Genomic DNA, 12,808 nt, shown 5'->3' with positions numbered 1-12,808 from the left:
TATGATTTCTTCTCCTTTACTCTTCCTTCTCTGACCCCATAGATCCACTCTATGGATGCAGGTATTTACTAGGTTTTGTTTTGAGTTTTCATTTCTCTCTACATGAGCCTTCTGACCTAGTTCATTCACACTCTCAGTTTTAATTATATCTCTACCTAAACTTCTGATTTTTCAGCCCCCTCATAGGTCTCTTCCCCTTAAACTTAACGTGCTACAAATACAATTCCTTTTCTGCAAACTGCTTCCGCTTCTGATTTGAATACTTTTTGTGTTCTTAGCTCTTCATGCTCAGAGATTTGGTGTCATCCTCCACTCCTTTTTTCTCACCACCCTTAACTTTAGTGACTATCCAGTCCTAGTTCATCCTATTTCTATGCCCTCTTTTTCATTCTCTGGCCATTGCCCTAAATCAAGCCTTATTTTCTTATCTCTTGAACTAATGCATAATCTCATAATTCTACTATGCATTATTTCTCCTCCAGTTTATTCCCTATGTACAGTTCTTACAGCACTTCAGTATAGCTCTAATCTATTTATCTAGTTAGTCAACTGCTATTACTCAATAAAGTCTAAGTTTTTTTGACTGGTGTTCAAAGTTTCCATAATTTGGTCTCTAGTTATATGTTTAATCTTCTTTCTCATAAAACCCCTCACATATCCTACACTTTAGCTGCTTTGACTTACTGGGTCTCTATTACACCCTAAATTTTCCTGTCTTCATCTTTTAGTATCCATCTTCTCATAAGAATGATTCCTTGAGCTGGAATATTTTTCTTTACCTGTATCCCATCCCCACCTGACAAAATTCTATTCATCCTTTATTCTCTAAGGTTCAGGTTAAAAGATGTCTGTGCTCCAAAGCCTCCCTTGTCTTTTTGTCTTTTTTTTTTCCCAGCTAGAAACAGCCATTCTCTCCACTGAGCTCTCAGGGTACTCTTTTCCCACTTTGCTCTTTGGAGTTAGTTCCACAGACTCACAGAACTGCTGAGCTAAAGATGCCTTTGAGACCATCTGGTCCAAACTGCTTCCTTTTTGGATAAGGAGACTCAGGTTCAGAGGTAGAAAGGAGCTTGCCCCCAGTCATAGAGCGAATTCACTGAAGACTTGCAATGTAACCCTGGGGTGGGTTCCCTGTGCTTTCTGAACAAGCTGAGCTCAGAAACCTGACCACTATCCACTTCACCTCCTCCCTCATGTCTGAGATGCAAGTTGAGAATTTGACAACTGTTTGTTGAATTGAGCTGGAGCTCTGGATTGACAAGAAGTGAACTGGGAGGGACTGTGGGGCTCCTGCTGGTGAGGGTGGGCCCTCACTGGCTGGGGATGAACGACTGAGTGCTCCAAGTGATGTTTTTATACATAGTGAGTATGGAGAACCCTTGCAGAGGAAGACTTTTGATTATAAAGGGAACCAATCTTCAGAAATAGTAGAGATTAATTCATGCTCCCAGAAGAGCAGGCGATGAAAAATACCCACCTCTGGAGCTCTTTCTCTGCTTCCCTGGGAAAGAAAAAGAAAGATGGGATTCAAGGTTTGTGGTATCTTGAACAATATTTCAAGAAGTTAGCATCTCCCTGGCAAAAGTGCAGAGGTTTTTAAGTCAGTGTGCAACTAATGAAAATATAATCTGTGGAAAGAACAGAAGGGATACATTGACAAAGCAGCAGAGGGGTCTTTGTGTTTTAAGAAAATGATTCACTGTCTTTATTAAGTGGGTTCATTGGCTTGGGGATTATGCAAAGCAAGAAGAGGTCATCTGGGGTACTCTTCTAATTTTTCATGACAAGAGAGGGTAGAGATGGAAATAATGTACCCACAATCACAAAAGAGTTGCTGAGATAGCTACGACTTGAACTGAGGACTCAAATACCTGCCAGTGTTCCATATACTTGAACACAACCACAAGCTTTTCCTGATCTAGTTTGAATTAACCCCTTTAGGAAGAAATAGACGTCCTAGTGAGGTTGGAAGCCACCAGTTAAGTTGGATTTGGAGGCAAAAAATGAAGTTTCAATTAACTAATTGGTCAGTCTAGTAGAAGGATGTATATAGACCTTGGCCTTTTCAGATTTACAATACCTGGCTCTATGTCAGGCCTTCTCAGCCACAGCATTATTAACATCTGGGGCTGAATCCTTCCTTGCTGGGTGGGAGTGGGGGTGCTGTCCTGTGCACTGTGGGGTGCTTAGCAGCATCCATGGCCCCCTACCCACTAGATGCCAGTGGTTCCTCTCTCTCCTGTTGTGACAACCAAAAATGTCTCCAGTCACCGTTACCCGAAGGGGCAAAACTCCCCCTGGTTGATAACCACTGACCCATGCTATAGCTTGCTGAATCTTGCTAGCACAGTTAGTGAGAAGTAAGTGGTGGAAACATACCACCAGCTGAGACAGTTTCAATTAAATGCAAATTTGACAAAGTCTAGGATGGATGTATTCATGTTTCATTGAATAGTTGTATGCTGTGCAAATCATCATGTGCCCTTTTTTTAGACTCAGTGAATACCACAATCCTTATGTGAGACACTAAGAATGAAAGCAGAGTCTGTCTGCTCAACGGTCTTGACTTGCCTAGACTCTGCTGATGTTCTCTTTTTCCCTAGCTTCTTGACCTTATGTTTTGGCTTGATTACCAATTCGGATGTGTTTGTGGATCCATGAAAGCACTTTAGTAAGATCTGTGAAGATCCCAGGGGATCCTTGATCATTTTTCTGCAGATTGTCTTTCCAGCCTCGACCACAGCCCAAACCCCAGGAAGTCACACCAGCCATAGTCCAAGTCCCTTTCTTATTCCGGCACATGAGGGAACCTCCTGAGTCTCCCTGTAGGGAGAAAAGATCTCTGTTACCATTGTTGTCAGTGTCTGTGCCCCACAAAGATGCTAGACAAGGATCAGTGAATTGATCAATGAATTTCTTCACTTCTAGTACTTTGGACTCAAGGACCTGAGAGAACAGGCAAGCACAATTCCCATTCGCTCCAGAAATACCACTGGAGTCCACCAAATCCACCTCCTTCTTCCCCATCTGGGGCTTTCATCAGACATCACATTGTTTCCTTCTCCCGTCTCATCCTACAGACTCAGAGAAGTTTTGCCCAGTAGTCATATTGACCTTAGTTCCTGGTCAGCAGGAGGGATGGAGAGAAAGAAAAGCTCCCATCATACACAAACCGGAAATCTCTTAAGTAGGAAGGAGCCACCTGTCCTTCAGGCTGGGGAACTCTGAGTTCATTGTTGGCATCATCTTCAGTGTTTGGTCTTTTGGAAAGACCTCCTCTGAAATTAGTCCTTGCTAAAAACAGATTGTTTAAATTGTCCCTTTAATTTTTTTTGTCTTTTCAAATCAGTTCAGTTCAGTTCAGTTCAGTCACTCAGTCATGTCCAACTCTTTGCGACCCCATCAATCGCAGCTATTTATTGGTATTAAATAACCAGGAGATATCACTGACAGTCATCAAAAAGTTTAGAAACTAGGTATTTGATAACATATACACATTGGAAATATCATTATGATGTCACTAATAATTATGAATACTTTTGATATTTTAAACAGATTTATAATCTTTCTGGAGCCCGAGGCTTTTTCTTTTTTTGAACTTTTTATCTTGTATTGAGGTATGAAAGTGAAAGTCACTCCATCGTGTCTGTCTCTTTGGACCCCATGGACTATACAGTCCATGGAATTCTCCAGGCTAGAGTACTGGAGTGGGTAGACTTTCCCTTCTCCAGGGAATCTTCCCAACCCAGGGATCAAACCCAGGTCACTGATTAAACATGCTATGATAATTTCAGGTGAACAGTGAAGGAAATTGTCCCTTTATTTTGACTTGACCTCCCTTCTCACTCCTGATCCTTCTTCCCAGGTCTACTCTTTCCTATAGCCTTATTTCAGCCTCTCATCTGATGACAAAGCTGAGGGAAGTTCTGTCTGGGACCTGTCAGTCCGACCACTCCCACCTACCTGACATGCATCACTTCCACCATCTGGGAAGCCTGTGCAGAGAAAGGTCCGCCCACTGATGGGTTTCTCTAGGGTCAACAGAGCTGTAATACACTCATCCTGGGTCAAAATGGGCAGGTTCACTTCCTGCAAGACTTGTGGAGAGATGCCATCTAGAAAACACAAAACCCCGGCAAGGTACTCTTTCACCTCCCTGCATTGAAGATGCCTCATTCAGGCTTGTGTCTTTTGGAAAGATTTGAATTTTTAAGTACAATGTGGCATTCTCTATTTTTAAAAATGTTTACACACGGTCTTTTACAAATAGATTAAAAATTCTATTTTCTGATTACCTACCAGAAAGTTCTGGTATCAGATTAAGAGCAGAACATGGAAGTTCTTACTTTCATTCAAGCGGCCCCAGCCTGCTGTTGTACAAATAAATCCAGGCTTAAATTGTTCCCCTGGCTCTGGAAGACACATGGGCCCCACAAACTGATCTGAAAAAAAAGAGCAAGGCAGGGTTTGTTTCATTCATGTAGGAGAGACACCACAAGCTGCTCACCAATGGGCATCTAGGTGGATCCCCCAAGGCCTTGCGATGTCTCTGGTACCTCCAGGGGTCTCTTATCAAAGAAAGACAGACCTTTTTTTGACTCCACTTAATTGTATCTCAAAAGTCACAAGCAAAATGAGTTTCAGGTAGGGGAACCCCACCTCGATTTTCTGTCTCAAAGTCCATGATCCAGAGATCTTGGGCACAAGCTACATAATTTATACTTTAGGAACTGTGCTATGGAACAGAAGTTCTGGAGAACATGGGGTGGACAATTCAGAGTAAACTTCAAATGTTTACCAAAATGGAAAGCTCCAGCCATCTTCAAAAGAGCGATATCATAATCCATTGGTTTCTTGGTAGAGAAGTGTGGGTGTATGATGACGGTTTCAATGGCGAGGGTTTGCTCTCCTGCCTCCACATGTCTCAAGTCATATTCACCAGCAGTAACGTTGAAAGTTGATACAGTATTTCTATGAGGAGGAAAGAGTAAAAGGGATGGATTTCACTGGAGCTGAGTACAGTTGTAATGGTTGACACACTGACCTCTTCAAAATGAGATGGATGGAGAATGCACGTGTACAGCTACTGAACAGAAAAAGTAAGAATGATTCCAAATGTAGAGGTTCCCAATGTGAGTGGGGGACTAGTGAAAGTGGCCTCATGTGGAGCTAATAATAAGATAAACTGAATACTTTGCAATGTTATTTGTTAAGTGTCCAAGGGTTTGTGTATACACTGTAATTCAGAGATCTAAAGCTACCCCAGATGGTTAATTTGGTCTCTTTTTTTAAATATAAATTTATTCATTTCAATTGGAGGCTAATTACATTACAATATTGTAGTGGTTTTGCCATACATTGACATGAATCCGCCACAGGTGTACATGTGTTCCCCATCCTGAACCCCCCTCCCACCTCCCTCCCCATACCATCCCTCTGGGTCATCCCAGTGCACCAGCCCCGAGCACCCTGTCTTATGCATTAAACCTGGACTGGTGATTCATTTCTTATATGATATTATACATGTTTCAGTGCCATTCTCCCAAACCATCCCACCCTCGCCCTCTCCCACAGAGTCCAAAAGACTGTTCTAAACATCTGTGTCTCTTTTGCTGTCTCGCATACAGGGTATCACTGATATCCTTTGGGAGTATTTGGTGATTCTTATGAAGACAGCCTGCTTTAATGTCAGAGATCTAATACCTAATGCATACCATGAAAGACATAGTAGCATCATAACTCTGATATCCCAGAGAGTATGCACACTCAGAACTTTGGGACTGATTACCGTACTGGGAAGAGGGCATCTTTCCTTACTTCTTTTGTGTTTCTTTTAATATAAATTTATTTATTTTAATTGGAGGTTAATTACTTTACAATATTGTATTGGTTTTGCCATACATCAACATGAATCCACCACAGGTATACACGTGTTCCCCTTCCTGAACTTCCCTCCCTCCTCCCTCCCAGTACCATCCCTCTGGGTCATCTCAGTGCACCAACCCTAAGCATCCAGTATCATGCATTGAACCTGGACTGGCGACTCATTTCATACATGATATTATACATGTTTCAATGCCATTCTCCCAAATCATCCCATCTTCTCCCTCTCCCACAGAGTCCAAAAGACTGTTTTATACATCTGTGTCTCTTTTGCTGTCTCTCATACAGGGTTATTGTTACCATCTTTCTAAATTCCATATATATGCATTAGTATACTGTATTGGTTGTGTTTTAGAGATCTAACATGGGGAAGACTGAAGACCTATATTACTTCTACCTGCTGCAAAGTTATCTGAAAGGAACTTGATAGCAGGCGTTGAGGTGGATTAAGACCTTAGGGATCTAGAAGGGGATCTCTGGGGATCCAGAAGAGATGATTTAATACAACATTGGAAAAGGCATCATTTTCTCTTGGCATACTTCCCTAGCATCTCTCTAGCCTAACCACATGCCACACTACAGTGAAATTATCAGTTGACTCTTCTTTAAACTATCAACTCTTAGAGGGCAGGGTTCACCTCTGAGTCATCTTTGTATCTTTGACAGCTATTAGTGTACAGCTTTAAGGAAATACCCAGGAGATGTTTGCAGACATGAAATGGAAGAGGGAAAATAGGGGGACATGATCTTGACTGCTGCTTTATGCGTATCAAGAACACCGGCAACAATAGAATATTTGGAACACACAAGAGAATGGATACAAGATGGAAATTGTTAAAGTTCAGAGAGCCAGGATCAATAGGAAGGAAGACACAGAAGCCTTCTTCATGTTTTATTGGCCTTCTTTTGTTTTCTTTTATTCATTTATTAAGATGCATAATGAGCTGGATGATTTTTTCACTGGAATTTAAGAAAACTAGGGGAGAACTTTCACAAATCTATCTTTGTGATGCTTTTTTTTCTCACTTGGATATTATTCTTTATTAATCCAATCATTTAAAATATCAAAGTATTCACTCCTATAAGGAATGCATGTTTTCTATCAAGTTAAGAGCCCTTGACAATGTCTTTGAGCCGTATTTATTTTATGCAACCAGCATGTCTTCCCCTAAAGCATACATTGCACCATCCCATATTTTAATAGAGTTATTGCTGCTGATTCCCAGGAAGAAGAAATGTAATCTGACCTTTATCAATCGGCTGGACTTTCCTTACCTGTTGGCAACGCAGTGAGCAGCTGTGATCACCCACTGTGGGGAGATGATGGTACCACCACAGACATGCTTCTGCCTTCGTTTCAGAGACACCTGAGTTGCAAAGACCTTAAATGGGAGCAAGTTAATGGCCTGGGATCCCCCCAGACCTGGAGACTGAGCATCTTCTGAAAAAGAGACCCAGATATCTTACTCATAAATATCAGAAATCATGAACTGTGAAGTGGTAGACCAATCGCACTATAGTTCAGAAAGAAGGGCAAAGCTGGACTCAGAATATTCCCACCCCTGGTCCACAAGAGAGGTAGTTAACTTGAGGCTTTAGCAAGTTGGTAGCAAAAACTGTGGGTACTTATTTATATGATAATGCTCAGCCAGTCTGTTACTCTAACAATATGAATGATATCTGTGAATGGGGAGAGGGAGAGAGAGGGAGAGAGACATAAGATACAGCATAGACCAGATGAAAAAGTCTGGGATAAAGACAAGGTGAGGGCTAAAGGAGTCTTCCAAGGTCTGTTCCAATTTCTCTAGGCATCCCAGAGGAATAGTTTGGATTTACTGCTTTCTTAACAGTCTTTAACTATTTAACCTTTACAATTTCTTCAATCTTATTTTTAGATCTATTTCTAAATAGATGTCCTATCTATGTCCTATCCCATGTCCTATCCTGCTCATGATACTTGGCTTGACTCCAACATGACTTAGCGGGTACAATAAATACTTTTACTTCCATTGTTGGAATTAGAAAAAAGCAATTTTTTAGAATTGTCTCCTTTTTGATCAAAAATTTTTCTATGAGCAAATAAAAAAATAATACAGAGAAAAGGCTAAGAATAGAATAAAGTACAAGTAAGTAAAAGTCAGTGAATCATCCCTGCCTATGATTTAAATGTAAACTTCTGAATTGACTGGCCAACTAATTGACCAAGTAAGAAACTGATAAACCAACTCTTCAGCCAAATAATTAATTCATCAGTTAATCAAATAACAATGATTCAGCCATTCCATCAACCCACTGAACAAAAATTCAATCAACAAATCGTTGCTAAATAGCCACTGATCTAAAAGTTAATATGACTGACTCAAGAGAAGTGAAAACAAAAAACTATCACTCTACTTACAAAATGAAGAGACAAGATGGGTCCCAGGGTAAAGAAAATTGGGAGACTTTCAAAGACGATAAATGAGAAAACCATAGTCAAGGGGCAGAAGCACAAACTCGTTTTTATAGGCACAGAAGGACCAGAAAATTACATTGACACAGAATTCTTAGGACACCAACTGTATACTAAGGAGACTAACTATATACTATAAACTCTTGATTGTTCCCTGAAGGGCCCTATGAAATAGGTATGAACCTTACATCCCAAACATAAAGTAGACCCATGGATATGACACCTTTGACTTCCCTCATCATCTTTAACAAGATAGGTATATTTTAAATATGTTTATTGAATCAGAAAATTATTTTTTAACTTATAAATTTGAAGTGGGAGTTTTGTCTTAGGGACTGAAAGTTTGGGATGGCATTTCTAAATTTTGGAGTGAGCCAACAGCGCTTGTAACTATTCTGAACACATCTTTTCTAGAAGTCAACTAATGAAAATCAGGAGGCTCTTGGATCCTCGTACACACTCATGAGATCTCTGCCGATGAACTAAGCAGAATGGGGCATACTGATGAGTAGCATGGGATGCTGAGAGATCCAATCTTGAAGCAGCTCATAATCCCACCAGAGAAGGTTTCCTGAGACTCACCTGCCAAGGGTAGGAACCCTTTGCCACTTGCCTTCCCCCAACGATGCGACTGAAAATGTTCAGGTAATTCAAAGACTGTGACTTCACTGGACTCTGCCCACAAGTGGGAACTGGGGAGGAGAAAGACAAAAAATTTGGAGATTAGATAGTTCTTAGTTCTGAGGTATACAGGAAACTCTTCTGAGCAAGAAATACTGTAAGACATAGAGCATGTAGAAATCGTACAAAATGGCTTTAAATTAATTGTGGGATTTACTGTGATTTGTAGTATAAGCAATTGTTCAGCTTTTTCACATGGAACCTGCATATCGTGAAGATCTACTTTTCTGATATGAAGATTTAGGGCCTCAGAGGTAGATCTCCGCTGGGTTAGCACGAATACAGTCCCCTTTTTATTCTAAGCCATCTGGCCCCTTCTAGGCTCCTCCGAGCGCTCTGTGCTTCTGTGTCATTTATTACATTCCATTGTGGTTATTCTTTCAAACCCACTAGACTGATGCCCAGATGTTGCTCAATTAATTGATTGAATGGGTAATACTATAATTTGCCTTAAACTTTTTAAAAAAGTAATGTTACTTATTTATTTACATATTTCTTTGGCTGTGCTGGGTCTTTGTTGCCCTGTGGGCTTTTCTCTAGTTGCGACAAGCGGGGGCACTGTATCTCTGCTTGCAGTGCACAGACTTCTCATTGCTGTGCTTCTCTTGTTGTGGAGCACAGGCTCTAGGCCATGCAGGCCTCATAGTTGGGGCACACAGGCTTAGTGGTTGTGTCGTCCAGACTCTAGAGCAGGGGCTCAGTGGTTGTGGCGTATGGGCTTAGATGCTCCGTGGGACGTGGGATCTTCCTGGATCAGGGATCAAGTCCGTGTCTCCTGTACTGGCGGGCAGATTCTTTACCACTGAGCCACCAGGGAAGCCCCTGTAGTCTGCCTTTGATTGCATCTGTGTCAGCATCTTGTCCTCTGCTTGACCCAGGAGATGATGGTCAGCAGTGCCCGGCACAGTCAAATATTAGATTTAATGCTCTCTAAGAGTGGAAAGTAACAGATTGTTTAATGATAGTGGACTGGAAAGGAGACAGTGTCCTAACTCACATACCAGAATGGTGTTAGGGTAGAAGGGTTGCTAGGTAATGGGAAAAAGAACCCTTTCCTTTTTATGGAAAAGAATTTTATCCTTGAAAAGCTGCATTTACTTAGTTACTCTCAATGTTTGTTCTGCCTTTTTTTTTTTTTTAAATTTTGGACTCCTCAGCTAAGAGATGGGCTAGATTAAGATGCTTAAAATGCATTGTTAATTTTTAGTTTGTCTAATTATCGGTGACATCAAATTTTTCAAATTTATTTGCTAGTAACTAGTGTTTATTTTTCCATGTATTGAAGTTTTGTTTCCTTTGCTCATATTTCTACTTGGTTTATGCTTTTACCTTTTTGTAATGGAAAACTTAAAATCTCTCCAAAAGTAGAGAGAACAGTATAAATGAACCTCCATATACTTATCATTCTGCTTGGTAATCAGGGAAGATCCACCTTCTGTCCCTACTGCAGGTCATTCTTTTCTACATGTTCTCTCGGAAGGCCTAGAATGCCCCGCCTCATATTTGCCCCACTTTTTTACCTAGTTGAATCCTCTAATCCCTATTCTTCAGCTTGGAGATCACTTCAATTGAGACGTCTTCCTTGATTTCCTCAAACTGTGTTAAGTGTCTCTCATGTAAAACCCTTTCCTCTCCCTTTTTATAGTTTTCACCGTGAAATAGTGGGATAGAAAATTCTTTGCCTGTATCCCTCATTTACTATGAAAATGAAAAAAATCTGTTTTATTCATCTCTGTATTTCCAAGATTTAGCACATTCCTAGCATACAGTGAACACTTAGAAAAGTTGGAAGGATGGACAAATGATTTTTCTTGAGAAAACACCCATGAAAGCATAGCTATTTAGATCAATATGTTAAAATATACAAAACTTTTTCAAATAGCTTCTCATTTAATTTCCATTCTCTGACTATAAATCAAGCACTATTATCCCCACAGTACAGATGGGAAAATGAAGAATCAAAGAGATGCACAGTTAATTAATGACAAAGCACGGATGTAACACTGTCTTTTGATTCTGAATCCAGAGCAGGCATAACACTGAATCAAAAACTTATTTTCTAGCTGTTTCAGTTAACTGAATCATAAATACCTTTGTATACATAAAATTTAGTATTTCCTGAACTCATTGAAGGAAAAGTAGAAAATACGATGATTCTTGAGGTACAAATCTGACTATGAAGAAGACTGCCAAGAACTGTTCTCAGCTTATGTTACTTGAAGAAAAAAACATCATTTATGTACAAAATATACTGCAGTAAACAGACTTCACATCTGCTATTTATAGCAGTATCCTGTATACAGTAAACTACAGTAAGTAAAAGTTGCTCAGTCGTGTCCGACTCTTTGCGACCCTATGGACTATACACTCCGTGGAATTCTCCAGGCCAGAATACTGGAGTGGGTGGCCTTTCCCTTCTCCAAGGGATCTTCCCAATCCAGGGATTGAACCCAGGTCTCCTGCATTGCAGGTGGATTCTTTATCAACACCAGGGAAGACCAAACTACAGTAAAAAGTATAATTTTTTAAAAGATTACAAATGCTTCCCAATTTATGCTGATTTCTCAAATTTGTTCCATTAAAGGAGGTGGGATTGTGGAATGTGTTCAAATAAATGAATAATTCCAGTCTTTTCCAGATCAGTGCAACTTATCCAAGTTGTATTTTGTATTCCATAAATTTTCTATTCAGTTTAATATGATGATTGCAGGAGAGAAGTCCAAATTAATTACATGAAATCTAACTAAATCTCCAGAATATATTTGCTTCTTCTGTTCTCCCAAAGGAATATGGAGTGAAACTGTGATATCCACTGCCAGCAAAGGTTATTTCTTCAAAGATAGTGATAGACTTCCTAGAACTTACCTTTGGGGAGAGAGAGAGTTGAAGATTTACTCTGTTCCAAAAAGACTATTCCAAATAGTAAAATGAGCTTCTTCTTGCTTATATGCATTTTGAAACTTAGAATTTTTCCCTGAAATTTTAGAGACTGAAGAGAACCAAAATAGAAAGCCTTGTAAGAGCAGAAATATACCAGCTTAAAAGAAGGTTACTTATTAACCAAAACATGAGGCATTCAACCATGTCCAGATGATGTTTCTGAATGTGGTTTCTTGCAAAGATCTTTGAAAGATGTGGGGAGTCAACCACAGAAGCATAGTCTTGATCAAGCAATAGTACATGTCCCTTTACACCCACATCAATTCATTGCTTCCCCCAGAGTTTATCTGGCAAGCCAAGAGGTTGGTGACTTAAGGCTTCTATTTGCAAACAGTACTTGCTTCTTGGGACAGGTTACCATGTTCTACAAAAGGATTGAATATCAAAGTTGTCCTCATTTGCAATGATAGACTCTCCTACATGCTTGCAAATAACCTATCAGAATATCCTGAAGCATCTGTCTTTCTCTTGTTTTCCAAATGTAAATGGATGGTTATAGCCATGTGTTAGAAAAAAGATAATTTGGTAGCACACTCAGGAAATCAATTTAGGATACTATTCATTGAGGTATTTGTGAACTGCATTCTTTCACCATTTTTTGTATTTGTGGAAGGCAAAATTAAATTACCTTGGTTTCTATACTTGGTAGATGATGTGGCATGGGGAGGCAGCTCTGATTATATCTGTCTTCCTTTTCCTTGGCTGAGTTTTTGGGATGCAGACACTATGTAAGAGGTACCTGTGGATTGGCCAATGCCCTATATGACCACATAGCAATATGAAAAATTTTCTATCAACTCTTACAAATTACCTGCCCCAAACAGCAATTTCAAACTAGAAGTCTCTTTCATG

General features: G+C 40.0%; 1 protein-coding gene across 1 annotated transcript in view; it reads right to left on the bottom strand.

Annotated features, from left to right (window-relative positions):
• The window catches only part of OVCH2 (ovochymase 2), a 31,575-nt gene extending 19,606 nt beyond the window's left edge, over positions 1-11,969 (bottom strand). Inside the window, exons 1-8 of the mRNA XM_052652115.1 lie at positions 11,882-11,969; positions 8,918-9,027; positions 7,159-7,250; positions 4,799-4,971; positions 4,347-4,442; positions 3,964-4,115; positions 2,626-2,823; positions 1,478-1,493 (exon numbers count right to left, since the gene is read on the bottom strand). Coding sequence (XP_052508075.1) covers positions 1,478-1,493; positions 2,626-2,823; positions 3,964-4,115; positions 4,347-4,442; positions 4,799-4,971; positions 7,159-7,250; positions 8,918-9,027; positions 11,882-11,969 — 925 coding nt within the window. The remainder of the gene's footprint in view (positions 1-1,477; positions 1,494-2,625; positions 2,824-3,963; positions 4,116-4,346; positions 4,443-4,798; positions 4,972-7,158; positions 7,251-8,917; positions 9,028-11,881) is intronic.
• Positions 11,970-12,808: the final 839 nt, after the last annotated feature.

Source organism: Budorcas taxicolor, chromosome 15 (assembly GCF_023091745.1).
Source record: "Budorcas taxicolor isolate Tak-1 chromosome 15, Takin1.1, whole genome shotgun sequence".
NCBI lineage: Eukaryota > Metazoa > Chordata > Mammalia > Artiodactyla > Bovidae > Budorcas > Budorcas taxicolor.
This window is presented reverse-complemented; position numbering and strand designations above follow the sequence as displayed.